Source organism: Diabrotica virgifera, chromosome 2 (genome assembly GCF_917563875.1).
Source record: "Diabrotica virgifera virgifera chromosome 2, PGI_DIABVI_V3a".
NCBI lineage: Eukaryota > Metazoa > Arthropoda > Insecta > Coleoptera > Chrysomelidae > Diabrotica > Diabrotica virgifera.
The window spans coordinates 225,278,119-225,303,328 of NC_065444.1; the positions used below are offsets into that span (position 1 = coordinate 225,278,119).

General features: G+C 34.0%; 1 protein-coding gene across 3 annotated transcripts in view; it reads right to left on the minus strand.

Annotated features, from left to right (window-relative positions):
• LOC114330008 (insulin receptor substrate 1-B) overlaps positions 1-25,210 on the minus strand; it is a 241,734-nt gene that overhangs the window by 107,978 nt on the left and 108,546 nt on the right. For 2 of the 3 annotated variants that reach the window (XM_028279300.2, XM_028279299.2), the window contains exon 5: positions 14,469-14,699. The exons of the other annotated variant lie outside the window; for it this stretch is intronic. In XM_028279300.2, the coding sequence (XP_028135101.2) occupies positions 14,469-14,699 (231 nt within the window). The remainder of the gene's footprint in view (positions 1-14,468; positions 14,700-25,210) is intronic. 3 annotated transcript variants of the gene reach the window in all.

A 25,210-nucleotide genomic window follows, 5' to 3' on the forward strand; every position in this document is an offset into this window, starting at 1 on the left:
CTTAAGGGTAGTTGCCCTATTTTTAATTACAGGGTGTTACATTTTAAAAAACCCCTTTTTATACCATCTGAACCGTTTATGCTTGAGTAAAAAGACTTTCAGCGATTACCCATATACTGGTGCTATTTACAAATTTGTATAATGCACCCCCATTTTTTCCCCGGAACCAAGCTAAAAAAAGAAGAATTAATAAATAAAGTGATTTTCTTGAAATCCTTCACACACAATGCCCTTTATTAATATGCTTCATATATCATTTTGTGCACGTTATTATTACCCATGCATGGACACCAAAAGCGATTTCCTAGTGCAACCCCTGTAGCCAAAAAAAAAAAAAAATAAATAAAATGGGGGGTTGAATTTTTTTTTGTTTTTTGCTTTTTGATGCATATGGGCATATGCTTCATCAATAGTGCTTTTCAAAAATATATATGGTTATTGCAACATCCCTGCGGAAACCATCCCTATCCTTGAAAATATACTGCAGAAACTACCCCTATCCCTTGGCGAGCATGTTTTTATGATTTTCTCATTACCTATGCATTCTTTTTAAACAAAACTTCTACAAGGTTAAAGACCACTATTTATTCTAAAAATTAGGTCCCATTCATTTTTTTCGTATAAGCAACCGTTACGGCACAGTGGCGCCGTAAACCTAATATATGCTTTGGCGGGCTCCAGTTTTTGTTTTTTTTCGTCACCTGTTCGTTTTATTAATAAAGTAGGTACTTATGTAAAATAAATCAACACAGTGTAACCTACAAATTATGACCTGATATTATGATAGCGCCATTGATGATGATGATGACTGTTTCACATTAAAACTTCCTCTGTTCCAGTTTTCCCATACATCAATGTTTGTCCGACTAGACACCGTAAAGCTGTGAACAAATTTTCAGCTGCTATTAATCAATTTTTTTTGCTACGCGGGATCCAGGCCTATTAGTATGTACGAGAATTTTAGTTTGAATGCCATTAAAATAGTATTAATGAAATACCGGTTTTTTTTTCAGTATAAATAATATATTAATTGAAAGATCTCGATGACGCACAAAAGATTTTTAAAAATGGATAAACAAAGATATAAACTCAATTGTTCGTAGAAATGTACATAGATGACAAACTATATTAATAAACAAAACCTAATCTAAGATTGGAATAATATTTTCGAAGTACTACTCCTATATCAGAGCGGATCTGTTTTGAGGTGGCTGTGAGAGGGGGCACTCTCATTTTTGCAGAAAAAGTTAGTGGTACATAACTTCAATACCTAATAATAATTAACTTCCTATCAAATTGGTAAGGAATATTAGTAAAAAAATAAAATGTTTAAAAATGATTAAAAATATTGTTTTTATTTCTTCCTTGCTTATAACTTTACGATTCATTTTGGAGCAAAGTCGGACTGAAATAAAATAGCGATAAATGTATTTTCTATAAGATACAACTGGTTAAAAATGTGTTAATTTATTACCATTGTTGCAAAATAGCAATAAATACAATGAGGGGAAAACAAGTATGGTCTTATTAATGTTGTCGATTCAACAGATTTCGCATAATAAATAATCTTGCGATCTAAATTTACAAATTTGAAATTCTTTAAAATGATCCTCATTTGTATTGTTATGACAGTTCCGTAGATTGATCCTACATAGAAAAATTTCCTCGACGTGAAAGAAGAACTAGTCACGTACGAGAATGTTCTGGATGTCATGCTAGCGTTTTTTATAATTTTCTGAAATAAGGACAAACAATTTTATTCCATTAGAGGCCTCCATTATTTATATTTCAAAATATCATCTTGTACTATTCATAATACACCCCAAGTGATTTACTTCGCTAAAAAATCAGGTTGTTAAGCAGCTTTTAAAAATAAAAAATATTATTTATATAGGGTGTTCTATTAAAATAAAGCTGTGGATTATGCTAGTATTGCATGAATCACCCTGTACATTTAATTTTATGTTTAAAAAGTGCACATTTATATATCAAAATCGACGGACCTCAGCCAGTGGTGGATCTAGAAATGTGCAGTGGGGATGGGGGAGAAGACATATTTTGGACCTACTTGGGGGGGGATTTTTACCTATTCCCCTCGTAGATCCGTCTCTGATCTGTGTTTTTATAATTCTTTAAAACAAGAAATAATTATATTCCATAAGTGTGCTCCGCCCTGTATATTTTTATACAGGGTGATTGATTAGCAGGGTAAAGCTCAATAGCTCCGCTATAGTAATAGATAGCAATAAAAGTTAATAACAAAAACTTTAGCCACCTTTGAGCTTCAAATTACAAAATTAGTTAGAATGTTACAGGGTGTTCGATAACACAGTGGCAGACCAAACTTATGTTTTTTTAAATGGAACACCCTATATTTTATTTTAAATTCGAAATCCTGTTAACTTCTCCATCACAAAAATATAAAGGTTTGTTATGTTATACAGGGTATTTACAAAGTTATAACCAATTTTATATGAAAATCGTAACAAGTTCAACTCCCTGTATAAATAAAAATAAGCAAAACAACAATGGTTTATTAATGCCATATTTTTTAACGTATTGTCAAAATTTTCAAGAATGGTCGATATTGCTAATTTTCTTTATATCAAATACAGGGTGAGTCAAAACGCAAGTACATTATTTTCTCAGTAATTTTAAATGGAACACCCTGTATTTTATATCACTATTGAAAAGTACCATTACCGTACTTTAATTTTTAGATAACATTCCCTATGTCTAAATTTATTAGTTTTCGAGATATTTTCATTTTTCAATGGACCAGTAGCGTGGCTACCCAAATCACCAGAATTTAATAAACTGGACTGATTTTTTTGGGGTTACGTTAATAATGAAGTTTATAAAATACCTCCAACAACAAGGGATGAGATGAAAAATAGAATACAAAGTGTATTTCGATGTGTTAATTTAGAAATGCTCCGTAGAGTAAGCAGCTCATTAAATGATCGTTTTTAGGCGTACATAAATGTGTTAGGAGATAATTTTGAACACCTTATGTAATTAAATATTAAAAATATTTTATTAAAAGTAGCTTCTAATTTTTTCAAACATGTTTTTTTGCAAAATGTATTACTGATGTTTCGTTCTTTATTTGTTACATTGTTACATTTACATACAAAAGTAGTGTTTAATTTATTGTCTTCACAAAATATTGTATTTTGTGTTTGTGTGTTTTTTTGTAAAATTTATTACTAATTTTATTTGTTTATTTGTTGCATTTACATAAAAATATAGTTTTTAATTGTTTCAAAAATGTTGCATGTAGTGGTTGTGTTCTTGTTTGTAAAATGTATTACTAATAAATTATTTTTATTTCTTTATTTGCTACAGTGTTACATTGATTACCGGATTGATAATCGGTAATCTTCGATTGTCAATTCAGTCATAGCTTACTTAAAATTTAGATAAATTTAAACACCTAAAATAATTTGCTCTGAAAAATGAAAATATCTCGAAAACTAATAAATTTGGGCATAGGGAATGTTATATAAAAATTAAAGTACGTTAATGTTACTTTTCAATAATGATATAAAATACAGGGTGTTCCATTTAACATTACTGAGAAAATAATGTACTTGCGTTTTGACTCACCCTGTATTTGATATAAAGAAAATTAGCAATATCAATAATTCTTAAAAATTTTGACAATAAATAAAAAATATGGCATTAATAAACCACTGCTGTTGTGCTTATTTTTAGTTATACTTGTTACGATTTTCATACAAAATTGGTTATAACTTTGTAAATACCCTGTATAACATTACAAACCTTTATATTTTTGTGATGGAGAAGTTAACAGGATTTCGAATATAAAATAAAATATAGGGTGTTCCATTTAAAAAAACATAAGTTAGGTCTGCCACTGTGTTATCGAAGACCCTGTAACATTCTAACTAATTTTGTAATGTGAAGCTCAAAGGTGGCTAAAATTTTTGTTATTAACTGTTATTGCTATCTATTACTATAGCGGAGCTATTGAGCTTTACCCTACTAATCAATCACCCTGTATGTCTGAATATTCATGCATAATATGTTTCTAGCGAGTACATCTGGCTCACGTATATTATAGTATGTTATTTTTTGTACCAACAAACTAATAAAAATTGTGTATTTACGAGATGTCCGTACATAATTTCACCGTAACTACATGTTTATTATTATTAATATTATTTTTAATAAAAATTGCGTCATAGAGATTTGTGCAAAAAATTGATAGATTATTAAGGTTTGTATGATTAGTAAAACCTTTATGTACCCATCCATACCCATGACTTTATTATTTCGAAACTTTTGATTTTCCTATATTTTAATGTAAATAGCGAATGAAACAGATGCATATTCGCATTGTTGATATTTAAAAAGTTTCCATAAGATGACACAAGTAAATACAAATATTTAGTTTTCATTAACCTGTGTTTGTGTGTGTCTTTACGTACGTAACCAATACGTCGTACCTTAAAATATTTAGGAGATACTTATAAAAAAACCTATTCGTCCCTTCACGGAGATGTGCCAGTAATCGTTTAACCATCGCATCGTGAGTGTAATAATACACAGCTTTTATAAAGCCCACACCTAAGTTTAATGCCTCCTCTACATATCAGCAGACGCGTCTGCGGATGCATCTGCCGATGTATCTGATGTCTCCTCTACATAACAGCAGACGCGCCTGTGGATGCATCTGCGGACGCATCTGCCGATGTATCTGATGCCTCCTCTACATATCAGCAGACGCGTCCGCGGATGACATCCCCGTATGCATCCGCAGATGTGTAGATAGGGTAATTTGGTCGTCTGTTGTTTATTTTTTGCATCTGCCGACGCGAAAAATAAACAACAGACCACCAACAGACGACCAAATTATCCCATCTACACATCTGCGGATGCATACGGGGATGTCATCAGCGGACGCGTCTGCTGATTTGTAGAGGAGGCATCAGATACATCGGCAGATGCGTCCGCAGACGCGTCTGCTGATATGTAGAGGAGGCATCAGATACATCGGCAGATGCATCCGCAGACGCGTCTGCTGATATGTAGAGGAGGCATTCCACGAGATTCCACAGTCCAGCGCGCTGAAGAGAGAAAATGAGCAGATTACATAATAACACTTTACATTCAAACGCACACATAATACACACACACCATTCAAATAAATTGATAAATTTGCATTTTAACTTTATTTTGTCATAAAATATAAAACCAGCACCTATTTTAAACATTTGACTTATATATTAGGTATGTCGATTAATTACATTTGTATAAATCTAGTCCAATTAATAATCTTCTTGTTGTTGTCGCAGTTCTATCGGAGATTAGACTTTCAATATGTTTTATGTTGTTCTGTTGAAGAGCCCAGGCACAGTATAAAGAGGGAACCTCTATATACTGTGGCCCAGGTCCTACTCCATATAGTAGGTGATATAGTAGGGTGTTATAGCCTCTTAACAACCAGACATATGGATTAAAACCTTTGCAGGTCTTTGCTAACACTGCCAAAATGAAAATGAAACTAGCTTACCACTATGAAGAAAAGGCACGATGTGTTTTAGATAATAAATATAGTTATATAGAACTGAGAGCCTGGAATGAGGAACAAATCCCGGAAGAGTGGTGTGTTGGAATTGTTTGCCCGCTACACAAAAAGGGTGATCAATTGGAATGTAGAAATTATAGGGGAATAACCGTCCTTAATTTAATACAGCTTACAAAATATTTTCGACTATCTTATATGGTCGCCTAAGTGCACATTCAGAGGAGCTTCTTGGAGAATATCAAAGTGGTTTTAGGCCTGGTCGATCAACAACATACCAGATCTTTGTGCTAAGGCAAATACTGGAAAAAACCAATGAATTCAATATCGACACATACCATCTTTTCGTAGATTTTAAATCAGCCAATGATAGCGTCCTAAGAAATAAATTGTATGAAGCCATGGATGAATTCCACATCCCTGATAAACTGATAAGATTGGTTAAGGCTACAATACGTAAAGTCGTTTGATAAGTCGAAATACAGCGCGAACAATCACAGGCGTTTGAAACGAATGTTGGGCTACGACAGGGAGATGCGCTGGCGTGTCTCCTCTTCAACATAGCTCTGGAAAAGGTGATCAGAGATGCCCGAATAGACAACAGAGGAAATATTTTTAATAAATCATCCCAAAGGACATCGCACACATCTTATGGAAAATATAATGTCACTCAAATTCAATAAAACTTATACGAATAGATTCGTTTTAAAGTAACGGTCAAATCTTATCATTGCGCCAACTCTTAATTACGTATAATTACGGCGCAAATTGCAATTAAAGTTTATCGAAATCACATTTTTTGAGTCAGTAAAAGTGTCAGTTACCATCACTATTGCTCTGGGTGCTATTCAAAAGAGCTTAAAACCCCCGCTGGCCCTAAGCGGATTAGTGAAACTAATCCGCTGATTTATGGAGTACCGACAATTTGGGTGTTTTAAAATATTTTTTCTCTCTCTAACTTATGCACGTACCCATTTGGTTTCAGATTTATTTATATCAATTTCTGCTCTTATTATTGAAAATATAGAGTTGGCGCAATGATAAGATTTGACCGTTAATTTAAAACGAATCTATTCGTATAAATTTTATTGAATTTGAGTGACATTATATTTTCCATAAGATGTGTGCGATGTCCTTTTGGAATATGCAGATGACGTGGGCCTAGTTGCCCGCACAACACGCAAACTAGAAGAAATGTATACCACCTTCTCAAATGCCACAAAAAATATGGGCCTGAAAGTAAACGAGGAGAAAACTAAGATGATGGCATCAACACCCAACAATAGAGCCAGAAACATCGGTTACCAATTCACTGTTGATAACTCTACCTTTGAAGTGGTGAACAAATTCACATACTTAGGCTCCCTGATCACCAAGGAGAACGTCATTAGGGAAGAAATCAAACGAAGGATAATCCTAGCGAACAAATGCTATTTTGGACTGAGTAAACATATGAGAAGCAGAAACTTAAACCAAAAAACAAAAATAACCATATACAAAACGCTTATACAACCAGTATTGACATATGGATCGGAGACATGGACCATCTCCAAAGCAGATGAAAACCTTCTGTTTATATCTGATTGAAGGATCCTGAGAGGAATATTCGGTGGCATCTGTGAAAATGGTATTTGGAGAAGGAAGTACAACTACGAGGTATACCACAGATATAAACATATATTTGGTGGTAATGACGTAGTATCTCTTATAAGAATAGGAGGACTAAGATGGGCAGGACATCTAGCAAGATCACAGCATAACGACCCTCCTAGAAGAATCCTTATGTCACAACCTGTGGGAAGTAGAAATAGGGGTAGGCCAAAAGAATGGTGTAGATGAGGATGGGAGAAAAATAGGCGCAGCAAACTGGCAACGGTTGGCAATGGATAGTACTGACTGGTGTAATAGACTTGGGAAGGTCGAGGCTCTTTCCTAGGGCTGTAGCACCATTGATGATGATGATATAGAACTAACAGATTATAGAACTCTGATAGTTTGAACTAACCTCGTATATTTCAAACAAATAATTTTCTAACGAACCTAACTGAATATGTTTTCCTCGGGCGTACACAGTAGATTCTCAAAGTGTAAAATACATAGACAAGGTGTCCGCTTAGAATATCTGAGTAATAATGTTAAAATCAAAACAATAATTGAAATTTTAATTACACCTTAAATCATATTTCGTGAGGTAAACATAAAATGGATAATATACGAGTATTAAACCTAGCAAAGTTTATGTCCTATCCACAAAAAATAATATAGTGCACCGATAATAACCACAAGTGTTACTAGATGCAAGGTCATAAATAATAAAACTATTACTACCTACGTAAATAGAAATTATGTAGGAAGCATAATAGGTATAATAAAATTTGGTCGAAAATATGTGTAACACGATATAATAGTTGTATTTTTTATCTTAAAAACTTTTTAGTTAAATTATTGATTAATTACCAGAGAACGGCAGTTCTCGCCAGTGGCACACAACCCCCCTACACGCGACACTATGTATGTATACACGACATTTTCGATTTTCTAAATCTGACTGAATTGAAAATTGGGCAAACTCCCATCTTAAAGTTCAGGAAAAGACTCACCCATCCATATGTCAACCATTCATTTTGGTCCAAGGCTGTGGATTTTACGGCCCTTCCTATTTAGGGTCTGTTTTTCGTTCTCGTCCCCAAAACTCCCAAAAATTTCGAAAATTTAAGTCCGACCTTTGCGGTTTCTGATAGTACTGATCATTAATTTTTTTTCTGCATTTGAAGAGGGGATGAGAGCCGATTCATAACCGGTGTAGTTTGTGACTTTTGACCACCCATAAGCCAGCTATAGGACTTGGTAGGTACAAAACGGCATATTTTTTGGAGGCATATAGTCGGTTCGAGAAGAGACAGGAGAACTGCAAATAAACCAAATCAATAGTGTTGAGTTAAGCTTTCAAATGGTGTCTAAGCCGTCAGGATCAGACATACACACGGCTCAGTATAGCCGAAAAACTGAAAAACGAAACTTTAAAAATTTTGGTTTTTCGACAATTACTCAAAATTTCAACCTACGAATTGCGCCAATAATTGAGCGTTTGTAGAAGGACTCTAGACGAATGTAACGGTGTATACCTCATATCCAGGAAAATTCGAAATTTTAAGTTATAGGCTTCATAAGTATGATCAAATCTATTTCCTATGGGAAAAAACGGTTTTTCAAGCTCAATAATTCCTGTAATAGCTTCAGTTATCATACTTGACCTTAGATGCATCAGATCAGATACTAATTGTCAATATGTTTCAAACTCATGTTTAGTGATCAAAATCGGTTAAGTCGTTTAGAAGTTATTAAGCTACAAAAGTATAATCCAATTAACGATTATTCCCGAAATAGTTTATGTAGTTCTAGTGATTACCACGCTAAATTTGATCTGGCAACGGGCAATCCGAATTCATTTACCGGCTATCCCAATATTTTTGTTCAATCTATTTCGAATAGAAAAAAAAATCTAGTGTACATTCGATGGACACTAGATCATTTGGGAGATAACGCGACAAAAGCGACCATTTATAAAGCTTAACGTGTAATCGAGAAACATTGCATTTAACTTCATACATTTAATTTATAAATAACTTTGAAAAACTCCTGATACAAGAATAAAAAACCGCTAAACGCCGTAAAAATTAGTGGCGCATACAATATTCCAGCTACAAAAGATCTGATGTGAATATTACGTGGCGCGAAAATGTATTTTAATTTTGATGCAAAACAAAATTCTAATTTTACTTTAAAAGATGTTTCCATAAGATTTGCTAAATTTGAAGTAAACGCGCCACAAAAGAGTAACTTTGAATTTTGAAACTCTTTTGTGGCGCGTTTACTTCAAATTTAGCAAATATTATGGAAAAATATTTTAAAATAAAACTAGAATTTTGTTTTGCATCAAAATGAAAATACATTTTCGCGCCACGTAATATTCATATCAGATCTTTTGTAGTTGGAATATTGTATGCGCCACTCATTTTTACGGCGTTTAGCGGTTTTTTATTCTTGTCACAGTATACGGCAACTATGTATATTTGTATAACTAAGAGTATCCAGGTGGTCTGATAAGTAGCCTCCTTTGAAATAAAAAACTTTTAGCCATTTTAACTCAATACAACGTTTACAGCGGCTTTCCAACCTCTTATGCAGTCCTAATTAATATAATTCGTTTGATTCGTCAAATATCTCTTCATTTGAGCCGATTTTTTTACGAACCACCTCTTCACATTTGGGAACACGGAACACATAATAATCGGAGTGGGCCAAATCAGGAGAATAAGCCGGACGGGAAAGCAATTCGACCGACGCATGCATTTTTGTTATTGTCATAACGCTCTTGTGAGTACGTGCATTGTCTTGGAGGAACAACCCATTTTTCTTCTGCATATGGGGCCGTTTCTCAATGAGTTCCTCTTTCAATTTGACCCAGGAGCGTCATTTGAAATTTTGATGGGGGGGGGGCAAGCAGTATATATACAATACATTATATATGCAAACATAATACAAAATTGATCTATTTTTTGTAAATTTCAGTCATTTTCAGGGCCGGGGGGGCAAATGCCCCCTGACCCTATCAAATGACGCCCCTGTTGACCAATAATGTACCATAATCGGCGAAGACGACCTATTAGACCACGTGAGATTTATAACATACCGTTGGCTATTATCCAGTACATTTACATACCCTTGTTTACAATCAGACTTGATTTAAAAATACAACAAACGTAAATTATGATGAAGTTTCGTCACTCTTGGGATTAAAAATGACCCTTTTTAGCAGCATCGGTTAAAAATATTGCAGCAATGAAACAGTGGCGGGTGCTGGCACTAGCATTAGGACTTAACATTAACTAAAACCTCGTATATTCGTGGTGTGCAAGTACTTGGAGGAGATACGAGACACGATCGTGCGCGAATAGCGGAGAGAAATATTGCAACTTTCTTAAATAATTCATATTGTCAATTGAAATTGTCAAATTGACGTACATTTCACATCTACTGTCATTGAAGAAGAAAAAATATATATTGCTCCACAATATTGATATGATATGCAATTATTGTATAAAGGTAAATTTAATTAATTGTATTTTGCTTGCAGTACTGCATTTTAATAACTAATTTTATTTACTACATACAATTGTTTACTTTTTAATAACATAACCTGAATCTTACTTTGTCTTATTATTTTTTTGGACTATGGCCTTGACAATTATCCAGTAATCAGGACTAATATAATTGGCCAAAATAATTAAAACTGGGAAGAAAGTTGCTGAGCGTAGAAATCAGGTGTCGCTTTGCCGAACTTGCACGGTCCCAATATATTACTAAATTAATGGCAAGTGTCAGATGACAAGTCGGATGATTCCGCTAACTCGAGGAGAAAATACGTAATGGGTGCGTTCGGACGACCATAGCGGCTGGCTGTCAGCAGAAATCGGCTGAGTGGTTGAATCCAGCCGTGATAGGGAAAGCTTAGTAAATCTCTCAGCGGCTGGCTTCCAGCGGTGACGTCTGACAGCTACTGCTGGCTCAGCTGTCCAGCCGCTGTGGTCGTCCGAACGCGTATGTTTCCAAAGATCTTATACACATAGATTTGGCCAACTCGGAAAAATAGCGTAACGCGGAGCAGTTCGGGTCGGTGGTCTATCTATCTCCCTCTACCGGCGCTTAGCTTTCTCTCTCTAGCATATGATCGCCGCCGCCTCTGTGTTTCTTTCTGTCGTTCTGTTACTCCCACCTCTTGGTAGATACGCTCACACTCGCACGACAGACAAAGATAGCTAGACCATCGTACTTGATATCGACGTTACACCACGATGCATTGACAGATCTATTCTTGACATATCTCTGAATGTTTCACACCTAACCATAAATGACGTTTGCTGCACAATTTTGACAACTGTCAGAAATTCGCTTCCCAGAAGTACTATTTATTAAGTGCGTTCGCGGGTGCCTGTCGACGACTAGTCGGCGACAAATTAGCAGCAAAACGCATGCGCACTTTAAAATGATATAAATAATATCGTTAATAGATAAATATACCTTGTATATTTACCCAGTATAATTTAATAATTAGTTATTAATATTAATTAAAGGTAAATATACCTTGTATATTTATCTATTAACGGTATTATTTACATTAAGTGAGGTTAGAAATTGTCGGCGACAATTTGTCAACTGTCCCGCGAACGCACCTAATGTACACTCTTGCTTTGCTCATTTATTGACGTAGTGTCTTCGTTAACGCGTTATATACATTACTGTTTAAAATCAGTACTTTAATACATCTCTTTATATTAGGACTCAACTTGAAAAATATTTATTTCGTAATACAGTAGTTGTAGTATCATTTTAATTTTTTTCTTTGTTATGAATTTAATCCTCCAACATACGGCGTTACTGAGTGTCCCATGTCGTTTTGAAATCTTTTTTACTGCTTTTTACTAAATTTTAAAAAAGTGCAACATGAATTTCCGTACCGGGGTAAGTACTATAGAAATTGTATCCTCTAAAGCGCGGGAGGTAAATTTGAAACGCCCAATTAGGTCGACGCGGGTCGACCCCACTTCCTCAACTGTCTTCAACACGCCTAACTTCACGCGCAACTTTGATACGAGAATAGGGAACTTGCATAAAATTTTAAATTCGAAAAAAATGTTATAAATCACAACAGAACATAATTTAAAACATGTATCAAGGATAAAAAAGTTGTTTTTGTGTTCCGTTTGGCCCCTAAAGACGATTCTAAATTCAAATTAAGCAGCTAGCCCAAAACGCGTCGTGACGTCATATGATTATATGTTTACATTCTGCACCAACACAGTAAACAAAATTGTATATAATTTTAAATTAGACATTATAAACGTCAGTAGAAAATACGTTTGATCGTTTGAACTATTTTAAATACATGGAAAACTTGTACTTTTAGAAAATGGCACGAAATAACACTTATGGTGTTTTCTTATATTTTCCATAGTAAACCTTCTTTTCTTTCGTTCAAAAACTGTACCAAACTCCAATCTCAACAAACTGGTATATATTATTATAATGACGTACAATAAATGTCATTAGAATATAAATATTTTTCCCTTATTCCGCGACGATGAGCTGGCCAAATACCCAAATAGGTGGAGGCCAATAAACTAAAGAAGAAGAAAAGAAAATACCTGAATATAACCATAAATATAAATATAACCATAAAGTTAAACGATGTGACGTCATGGGTCGTTTGAACTATATTAAAATACAGAATACTTTAAACTTGTACTTCAAAGTTACTGTGAGTTTTTGAAGCGTGAAATTTTGAAAATCTCATTTTTAAACAAAACTGAACAATATTATGTAATAAAAAAAAATGTGCAAGTTCCCTATAAAACAAAAATATGTATTGAAATCCAGATCCCGTAATTTTTGAGCATTATAAAGTGAGTACAAAGACATACATATTTTTTTTGTAATTCCACCTTCAATGTATCGTGCACTTCTCGTTGACTCTTACCGATAAGGTAGAGTCGTTGGTGAATCGGGCGGCACCCGCACGGCGCTCCCTCAATTGTCGGTTTTTTGAGACGGAAGTCAAAGGACAGGCAGCGCGAGCGCAAGTGCATTTTTACATTCAGCCATTCTCGCTCATTTGCCACCGGCAAACCTGCAAGTGAGCAAGACGTTACTGTCGTCACATTCCGTTCACAAAGGTAACCACATCTTTCCTTATCAAATAACGTAATCTCCTTCTCACAGGCATCTTTCAGTGCGTCACAGTTTTTCGATTTCTTTCTAACGCATTTAGTTGCAAGTGCCAGAAAAAAAAGGTACGTGCGTGATTAAAATCATTTGTAAAATTTATTCTAGTTGTTGATAGATGGCGCTATAATCGAACAAAAAATGATTTATATAATATTTATATAATAATATTAATAATATTATTATCTACAAATCTACACGACTATAATCTGTACAATTTATAAGACTATACAAGTCAAAGAACATATCTTTTTATAAATGAAATAAACACAATTGATTTGTTTTTATACCAAATTACGATAACGATTCTGACAACTGTCAGATTTAACTAAAATGTCATGCTATGATTCTCTACATTCTTAAAATCATATATTACGTCATTAATGACACACTGAAAGACTGAGAAGAACTTTGAATTATAGTCGTATAGACATTATGTAATAGGTAAATAATCGGTAAATATCTAAATCATTTCTTTTCCGATTATAGCGCCATCTATCAACAACTGGAATAAATGTTATAAATGTGTATGTATCACGGACGTGCCTTTTTTTCTGTCACTTGTGTCGCACTGAAAAATGCCTCTGAGAAGAACCATACTATTTAATTTTGCATGTAATTTGTATGTTCGAGAATTGCATATATGTTTATCTGTTTTAAATGTGTGATTCAACTATTTGAGGAAATTAGTTGGTTTTATTTTTAAGTGTATTTCAACTACATATTTGTCGTTATAAATTGTTTTTGTTTTGAATTGGTTTAAACCTAATACCAGTTTCAAAAGCTAGTTTCGAACTCACAAAAAAGATTACATATTTGTATAAAGTGCTTATTTCACAATACAGTTTACATTGCTATTAACGAAATTTCTTCTTAATTTTAAACTTTCAAGTAAATGTTTATTTTATTAGTAATGAATAGATTATGCAGTTAAAACAGAAATCAATATTTAGCAAGCATTATCAAAATATAACGTACTTATACATTTTGCATTAATCTACATTACTGTCGATCTACTGAAGGCATGCGAAAATAAAAATAAGCAAAGCTTTACAAGGATCATGCTTTAGTCTTCATACCATAATAGCAAAAGGAATGAACAATAAAGAATATACTGAGAAACAAATATACATACATTTCGTAGCCTGATTGGATCTGCCCTTATTGACATTGAAAGTGGTGGTAGTTGTGATGGGTACACGTGAAGAAGGATGAAAGGAGTTATCGGTTATGGTACTACTGATTGTTGTAGTAGTGGAAGTAGTCGAAAGAGGAGCGACCGCAGCAGGCGGGGGATGATCGGTGAGGGGTAATGATTGAGTGCGTTGGTGGCTGATTGTTGTTCCCGGACTACCGACGCCCCCACCTGTTACCAAAATAAATGTTTTACTTCTTTGGGGTATGATACGATAAACAATTTAAGATAACCACACAAAATTTTCAATTCGGCTTTTAAGACGGAACCCCAAGGAACGTGGATCAGCGCTCTTCGCTAGTTCAGATCAGCAAAGAAAAGAGACATTAATAAATATTTACTTTTTCATAAATTCGGTTGAACCAATCCGGTAGAGCGTGTCCTCTCGAGTATCGAGGGTACACCACCAGTGTTTGCAGTAGAAACTTTAGTAAGTTGGTTAATTCATACGATGACAACAATTCTAACACAACGTCGTTAGACCACTCCATGGTAAAATTACCACGGCACTAACCGTACTAGGCCCCAGCCGAGTCGGAAGTTTGGAGGGGAACGTACCTACTCTGTATCAGCTTCTAATAGTCCAAGAGGCAGCGCTGAAAAATTTCTCTGAATTTACTAAAGCTAGTTATTTCACAGTTGATTACTGTGATTGTGTAGAGAAACATACTTCGGTCGGTCAAGCGAAACGTAGAACAGGTGGTACTGACAGCTCGTCAAAGTTGCTTACCTGCGGAGGTAATAAAATCCATTTACTAAGGCTGAAAATCAGTATACACATTCTAAATTGAATATAAATAAAAGTTATTATAGTCGGTCAGCTGTATGAAGGGACAGAGCCGGTCGGTCGGTCCCAATGACTGTACAGGGTTATTCACTATATTTTGACCCCCTCTAAACTGCTTTATTTACAGAATTAGAAAAAAATGTAAAATAAAAAACTTATTCAATTTCTAAATTATGATTTTTTGACATATATATCGTACTAGTGACGTCATTCATCTGGGCGTGATGACGTAATCGACTATTTTTTTAAATGAGAATAGGGGTCGTGTCCTAGCTCATTTGAAAGGTTATTCAATTCCCTATTCAGTAATATAAACATTAACATGATTGTTTATACAGGATGTCCAAAAAAATTTTTTTAATTAAATTAATTGTTTAATTAATAATTAAAAAAAATTTTTTGGACACCCTCTATAAATAATGATCTTAATGTTTATATTACTGCATAGAGAATTGAATAAGCTTTCAAATGAGATAGTACACGACGCCTATTCTCATTTAAAAAAATAATCGATTAGGTTATCACGCCTAGATGGATGACGTCACTAGTACAATATATATTATGTCAAAAAATCATAATTAAAAAATCAAATAACTTTTGTATATTACATTTTTTTCTAATTCTGTAAATAAAGCAGTTTACAAGGGGGTCAAAATATAGTGAATAACTCTGTACATTCATTGGGGCCGACCGACCGGCTCTGTCCCGTCATACAGCTGACCGACCGGCTCTGTCCCGTCATACAGCTGACCGACTATAATAACTTTTATTTATATTCAATTTAGAATGTGTGTACTGATTTTCAGCCTTAGTAAATGGATTTAATTACCTTCGCAGGTAAGCAACTTTGACAAGCTGTCAGTACCACCTGTTCTACGTTTCGCTTGACTGACCGCAGTATGTTTCTCTACACAATCACGGTAATCAACTGTGAAAAAAATGGCTTTAGTAAATTCAGAGAGATTTTTCGGCGCTGCCTCTCCGTCTATAACTTCCTTTAAATAATATTAAATTATTTACCGACAAACGATGGACGATCCTGCGCTGACCGTAAATAGAGGGTTCGGCCCTAGCCCAAGTATGGTAAATCATAAATTGTGATGGAAAAAACGCTATTTCACATTGCCTTGATTCCTGTCTTTAGCTTTTATCTTTTTCTATTACATAATATTTTCTGTTTCTCTTCGCGTGACATGCCACGTTGCTTGGAATCTCGGCTTAAGAAAATCCCCACAAAAATTTTAATTCCCCTTTTAGATTTACTTTTTTTATCGTAATGAGACAATGAGATTTCAAATGCTGTAAAAAAATCTTAGTTTATAACATAAGGTATACACGTGATCCAATTAAAATTTGCCCACTTTTCAAAACTCTAAGCACTTCAATCGAGTGTCTTCTTCGGTGCTACCCTTACGCAACTATGTGCTCCCCTTACGTAAACTTTAAGAGGTTATTGATTTTACTCAATACGCATCAACTAAAGTAAATATGTATTCCAGATTCAAATATTTTGAATTTATAACTTTTGTTTAAGAGGAAACACTAGCGATCAACAGGTAGCGAAAACGCGTTCCAAGATTGCGGCTGTAATTTTGAATATTTTTTCGAGATATTTGGCACACGTATTCGTAATATAATAAAGAATGGCGGTACAGAGCCCAATTTGAAAAATATATTAATATGTGGAAATTACTCTGTAATTAAATACAATATTAAAAAAACGAGCCTGTACCGCCATTAAGAAGAACAAAAAAATACACTTTCTTCAAATAAACTTTTTTATCCGATGCCTAGATTTTGTGTCATTTTGGAACTACTAAAATTTTTTATTTCATTAGTAGTTCCAAAATGACACAAAATCTAAGCATCGGATAAAAAAAGTTTATTTGAAGAAAGTGTACTTTTTTGTTCTTCTTAATGGCGGTAGAGGCTCGTTTTTTTAATATTGTATTTAATTACAGAGTAATTTCCACGTATTAATATATTTTTCAAATTGGGCTCTGCACCGCCATTCTTTATTATATTACGAATACGTGTGCCAAATATCTCGAAAAAATATTAAAAATTACAGCCGCAATCTTGGAACGCGTTTTCGCTACCTGTTGATCGCTACTGTTTCCTCTTAACCTACTCATGGACAAAATTATAAACAAAGTAACATCTCTTAATCCCGGTTATAGAATGGGCAACAAAAGAATTGGTCTGGTGTGTTACGCAGATGATGCAGCAATTATTGCTGAATCAGAAGATGATCTTCAGAGACAGCTCTTTCAGTTCTTTCAAGTAAGTCGCCAACTAAATACGAACATTTCTACCAACAAAACTAAATGTATGACAATAGCAAAAGATCCGCTCAGATGTAAGTTAGTGGTTGAGAACAACCCCATAGAACAGGTGATGCAATTCAGATATCTGGGCATAGATATATCAAGCACTCACGACCCAGTAAAGGACCTGAGGAGTCAGATCAACAAAGCATCTGCATTGTTAGGATGTCTGCGGGAGATGCCTGGTCAAATCCGTATATGCACACAGATAGTAAAATTAGAATCTACAAGACTTGCATACGACCGATCATGACATATGGCATAGAAGTGCGCGAAGACACCAACAAAACGAAACAGATGCTAAGAGTTGCCGAAATGATAACCCTGAAAACAAGAAGATACAGAGTTAGAAATACAGACATTAGAGAGCAATGCAAAATTCAAGGTATTGTAAGATGGGGAAGGCAGCGCAAGAGAATGTGGTACAACCATGTAAGACGAATGGATGAGAATAGACTCCCAAAAATTGACCTAGAAAACAACCCGCGCGGTTCAAGACCCCGCGGAAGACCACCTAAAAGATGGAGGGATAGTTAGCAATCTACCTCCCAGGAAATTAACCAGAGGCAGCTTCAGAATTAAACAGATCGAAAGATCTCCAAGAAGTAAAAAGAACTTTTGTTAAAATATTAAACATATTGAAGATACTTAGTGCCGAAATCATTTCACAATCAGTGAACCATGTTATAACGACCTAAGCTTACTGAGAAACACTAAAAGTATTTTTCAAGTTAGTAAATTAGATAACAGTCACCAGAAAAACCAATGTAACCGGCCATATAAACATCAAAACAGTACAAATTACTGCATATGCAGACGATGTAGTTATCATCAGTAGGAACAAGCCACGACTAATGGAAGAGTTCAAAATGATTGAACCTGAAGCACGAAAAAGGGGGCCTAAAATAAACGAAGCAAAAACGAAGTAAAGTAAAACCTATTTATCTGCAACTGCGAAGAGAAGACACGACAGACGTTCGTTGATGCGGTCAAGTGACCTTGAGGGTTTCAGTTAAAGGACACCGCACACATCTTATGTAAAATATGTCACTCAAATGAAATAAAATTTACATGAATAGATGCGTCCTGAAATTTCAATAATTTAATACCATTGCGCCAACTCTGAATTTTGCTTAATTAGGGCGTTAATTGTAATTAAAGTTTATCGAAATCGCATTTTGAAGTCCATAAAACTGGAATTCATAAATAATATTAGTCTAGTGGCTATTGAATACAGTCTATTCAACACTAGCTTAAGCCGATTAGAGGCGGTACAACTAACAAAATTATACCTACTTTATTATCAATAATAACAGTTAAAGATAAGAGTAAGGCCGATGCCACATTATGCGTTTTGACCGGATGCGTTTCCGCCGCATCCGGTGAAAACGCATAGTGTGACAGATCGGTCCGGTTGCGTTGGAAACGGATGCGTTTTGAGTCATCGGTACGCGCTTACAAACTGCACCAGACTAAACGCATAGTGTGACAGGTCGGTCCGGTTGCGTTGGAAACGGATGCGTTTTCACCGCATCCGGTCAAAACGCATAATGTGGCATCGGCCTAAGCATCTGCTTTAATCCCTTAGAAAGATTTATCGAGTAAGCGAATCACAAGATCTTTTTTCTCTCTTTGACACACGTACATTCTTATTTAATTTTAAATTTATTTTTATCAATTTACGCTCTTGTTAATCAAAATACAGAGTTGGCGCAATGGTATCAAATTATTGAAATTTCAGGACGCATCTATTCATGTAAATTTTATTTCATTTGAGTGACATTATATTTTCCATAAGATGTGTCCTGTGTTCAATTATTATACATGACCGCCAAAAGAACACCTGACAATGAAAATAATATCACAATAGACAACAACTATACTATTAGACGTGTGGATACCTTCACACAATCTGGGCACAAAAATCAATCAGAAGAATTCCGTAAGTAGCGAAATTAATGCACGTATTTCCAGCGGGAATCGTACATACTATGCTAATAAAAAATTGATGACATCGAAATTATTAGACAAAGAAACCAAAATGACTATCTACAGAACATTGATTAGACCCGTAGTAGGCTAGGGTTGTGAAACCTGGGCAATGACGAAAAAATATGAAGCTTAACTCGGGACATTCGGAAAAAAATACTGAGAAAGGTATATGGTCCGCTGTAAGAGGAAGACAGCACATGGAGAATCAGGAGCATTGAATGAAGATTATGATATTGTGAGATTTGTGGAAAGTCAAAAACTGTCATGGTAACAAAGAAAATATTCCAAAAGAAAAGGTCCAGAACGAGATGGTTGGACGACGCGACGTAGAAGACGACCTAAAAACCATGAACATAAGACATAGGCTATTTATTATGTTCAAAATAAGAGAGCTAAAAGGAACTACAACGTTAACGAGATTTTATTGTCTCATATGGTCAAAGGACAGCTATGTTTGAAAAAACCGCGGAGTGCTACCATTTAAATGGGTGCGTTTTTAAGAAAGGGGTGAATTAGTCCCTAGGCACAGGGTGAATTAGAGTGAGTTCCATTCACATTTGGTACAAACACTTCTAAAGGAAAATTATTCCAGGATAAATTTACTATCGAAATATCATATTTTTAAGTCAAAAGTATTTTTTTTACAAAAATACATTCAAAATAAAAGCAAGAAAAAAACAAAAAAGAAAGTAATTTTGTTTTCAGCCCCATAATTTCTTTCCACATGGATATAGGTATAGGTTTGCTTCAGCGAAAAATAACTTCCATCCTTCCTTTTTAAAATGACGTTTGGTAGAAGACTCTAGGATTTATAGTTTCCAAAATAGAATTCTTCAAAATTTGCCGCTCACAGAATTTTTGAGAAATTTTCCCCATTATTTCGCAAACATTGTTCTGTAACTTTTTTCTACGCATTTCTAGGTATATGCAATGGTACATTTAGTAAAAAGAGAAGTCAATTGCCTTTAAAATGGTCTGCTGTGTAAGGTCGTACGACTATTTTTAAACAAGTTATGCTTTTTCAAGCTTTTATACTTTTAATGATTTTTGATATTTTTTATAATTATTTTTTTAAATTTCTCATTATGACTTTTTTCTTGTACATTTAGGTATACACATTTTAGAATAAAAAAAGCTTATTTTCTTCTTACTTTAAAATGTTGTATTGCAATCACCTCTAGGACTATTTTTAAACAAGATATCCGTGGGATATTCAAGGAGATCCGTAATTTGAGAAAAAATTTAAATTTTTTTTATTTTTTCAATTAGAAGAATATAATTGAATATTGTAACATAATTTTTGATTCCAAATAACTTTTCTTGATAACACTTTTCGATATTGTGGAATATAAAGGTACTTTACTCTTGAGCTAAATTCATATTTTTTAACATACCTCGTACACTATTGATAAAATTTTATATCTGATGATTACATCTTAGGTTTTAGACTATGCAGAGCATTTTATAAAGAATAATTTTTTTCATAAAGTTAATAATAAAAAGTTTTCCATATGGTTCCAACTTAGTGGGACCTATTGCATGTGTATATGTCAAACTATGCAAAAGCATATCTTGTTTAAAAATAGACCTAGAATTTTTTACAATACACTATTTTAAAGTAAAGAAAATAAGCTTTCCTTTTTATTTCACAATGTGTATACCAAGTATACAATAAAAAGTTATAATGAGAAATTTAAAAATAATCGTAAAATATATCAAAAATCATTAAAAGTATAAAATTTTGAAAAACCATATCTTACTTAAAAATAGTCATGCAGCCTTATACGATAGATCATTTTAAAGGTAATTGACTTTGCTTCCTACTAAATGTAACATTGCATTTACCTAAAGCTGCGTAAAATAAGTTACAGAACAATGTTTGCGAAGTAACAAGGAAAATCGCCCAAAATTGTTGTGAGTGGCGAAATTTGAAAAATTATATTTTGGAAACTGTAAATCACACAGACTTACGCCAAACGCCATTTTAAAGAGGAAGGATGGAAGTATTTTTTCTGTGAAGTAATGCCTATACCTATATCCCCGTGAAAAAAAGTTGTAGGGCAAGAAACAAAAATGCTACCTTTCGTGTTTTTTTCTTGCTTTTCTTTTGAATATATTTTTGTAAAAAAAAAATGTTTTTGACTTTAAAATGTGATATTTCGATAGTAAATTTAACCTGAAACAATTTTTCTGTAGACGTGTTTGTACCAAAGGTGAATAGAACTCACTCTAATTTGCCCTGTGCCTAGGGACTAATTCACCCTTTTCTCAAAAACGCACCCCTTTAAATGGTAGCACTCCGCGGTTTTTTCATATATAGAGTTCCATTGACTCTATGAAACAATAAAACCCCGTTAACGTTGTAGTTCCTTTCTAAAATACATAATCAATAGCCTAACAATGGAGAAGAAGGACACAAGAGAGATCTGAATGGAAGGACATAGCCAGACAGGCAAAGACCCATTCAGGGTTATGATGCCAAAAGAAGAAGAAGAAATTACATAATTTAGAAAAAGAAATGGTCAGACTGATATTCGATATTCTCGAAATTAGTGAGGTCAGATGACCGGATAATGGTAAATGTAAATGCCCCACAATCAATGGGATGCTCAATGTCCTCAACGCCAATCATCAAACAACAGCGACTATCATCACACCCATCCAAAAGGAGTCGGAATTTTGGTGGATAAAATTACCAATAAATAGTGTGACCAACTAGTCCGAAAAATCCGGGACATGGCCCGAATTACAAAGTCCTGTCCCGGCGTCCCGGACAAGGCTTACGGGTCATCCGAATTTTCAACGTTTTGGTAGTAATACGTTTTGGTAATAAAATTCTTATTTTGAAATCTTTTTAATACATTATTCTTCTAACAATTCACATTAAATTGAATTGGTGGGGGTAATACTCGGTGTTAATACACTGTTATCCTACGTCAAAAACTAACAAAAATGTAATTATCATTACAACAAATTGGGTCTTAATCCCATCAAAAATATCAGTGTAAACATAAAAATGTTAAATAATTAATGAAAAGAAATTAAAGTTACATATTAAAAAAAAATGGTCCGATTTTCATTGAAAAGTCCCGGATTTCAGATATATTTTTTCAGCCTTGTCCCGAATTCGACTGAATTGGAGTTGGTCACACTACCAATAAATCAGTCACTGCGAAAGATTTGATTGGAGAACATGGACTTGGCCAGCGCAATGAAAGAAAGGAAAGGTTGGTCGAGTTTGTTCAAGAAAAAAAGATGTTAATACCATTAATAATGACAAGATACGCAGAGAAACCCAAAAGAAAATTGGTAGAATGAGAAATTATGTGAAATAACACGTTTAACATACATAAGATAATTAATTAGAGAAATCGGAGAAAGCTACAAATACAGGCACGAACTAATTGACGGCAACGTGCAGAGATCAGCAGACAACGAAACAAAAATACGAACATGGAAAGAATACATAGAATGCCTCTTTTAACATGAAAGATTTGGTCCAACAATATTAGAAGAACAGAACCAATGATAATAAATGAAGAATCGAATGGGAAGAAACTGTATGAGTCCTCAACTCATACGACTATGAGCTATGCTATGATAGATATTGTACATTGGTGATTCAATGGAAGTGAGAAATTTTTAATATTTTGAGTGTTTTCAATGAATTCTCTAATTAGTCTAATTAACAGATAAACGAAGTATTTCATCGGAAATGTATTGTGCACCTTTTATAACTATGTTTTCCAGGCGCAAACATACTGATCTACGTAGAAAACTAGTCACTTGTTTACTACAGTTTTGTTGACTTTAAATCCAAAACTTTTCATTCTATTCTAATGCGGTAGAAGATTACTTGCGTTAAAACAGAAAAACAATTCTAGTGAAATATGACAACTAATCGGATTTTTCCATTACGAATGTTGAACATGTTGTGCTGTCTTGGGAAGACCACAAAATCGTACGAGGGTTAGGCGTTCTCATGGTACGAAATACAAAACCGCTAAGTTAATAGTGAATTTCTGGTATTAATTAAAAAAAAAACATTGACAGCAGACAAAAATTTTGCTGTGTAGACTTTGCAAATTAGGTATTAGGTGGCCGAAATTATCGAATTGCTGCTTTTTAGTTTTTTCTTCTTTTCGGTTTCAACTAATATTCACCGTTTTAAATATAGCAAAATATCATAGAGGTATATATTAACATAGAGGGAGCCTACCTTCCGCGCTTGCTGACGACAAGATCTCATGGACTGGTTTGCTGCATCTCTTTCTAACACATTGTATCGAAAATCTATGATGACATTAAGTGCGAAGATAGGCACGGAAGAGGAGGACAACTGTAGCAGCTTTAATATGCGTAAGAGTGAAACAGCACTAATCCAAATAAAAAAGATGGTGTCGTCACTTCGCTCTGAATGACACTCTCTCTATGCTAATATATAACTCTATGCAAAATATATGAACAATATCATACAAAAGTGGATGACTCTTGTGGATAATAACGGAGATTTAGATTATATGCTACCTACAGTTCCATGAATTTAAATCTAAGCTGCGATAAGTATGTGAAAACTTTAAAATTGTCATAATGGTCAAGAGAAACGTTTTCGAGAAAGTATTTTAAGACAGTTGATTCTTTAATATATTGTTCCCTATGCTTCCTCGAACACCGTACCGGCTATCTGGCTGCTAATATAGGTTGCGTTCATCACTGCGCAGCACACCTGTGTACAGGTAAATACAAAATCAGGATGATTGATTAGTGTGATAAAGCTTAGTAGATCCGCTATAGTAATAAATAGTAATAAAGTTAATAACAAAAATTGTAGCCAACTTTGAGCTTCACATTAAAAAATTAGTTAGAATGTTGCAGGGTGTTCGATAACATAGTGGCCGATCAAACTTTTGTTTTTTTTAATGGAACACCCTATATTTTATTTTATATTCGAGATCTTCTTAACTTCCCCATCACAAAAATATAAAGGTTTGTTATGTTAAACAGGGTATTTACAAATACAAAGTTATAACCAATGTTCTATGAAAATCGTAATAAGTTCAGCTCCCTGTATAAATAAAAATAAGCACAACAGCAATGGTTTATTGGTGCCATATTTTTTTGGTGATTGTCAAAATTTATAAAAATGATTAAGATTAATTTTCTTTATATCGAATACAGGGTGAGTCTAAACGCAAGTACATTATTTTCTCAGTATTTTAAATACAACACCGTAATTAATAACTTGCTCTGAGAAAATATCTCGAAAACTAACAAATTTAGACATATGGAATATTATACAAAAATTAAAGTACGGTAATGGTACTTTTCGATAGTGATATAATATACAGGGTGTTCCATTTAAAATTACTGAGAAAAGAATGTACCTGCGTTTTGACTCACCCTGAATTCGATATAAAGAAAATTATCAATATCAACAATTCTTAAAAATTTTCACAATCCACAAAAAAATATGGCACCAATAAACCATTGCTGTTATGCTTATTTTTCTTTATACAGGGAGCTGAACTTGTTACGATTTTCATAGAAAATTGGTTATAACTTTGTAAAATCCCGAC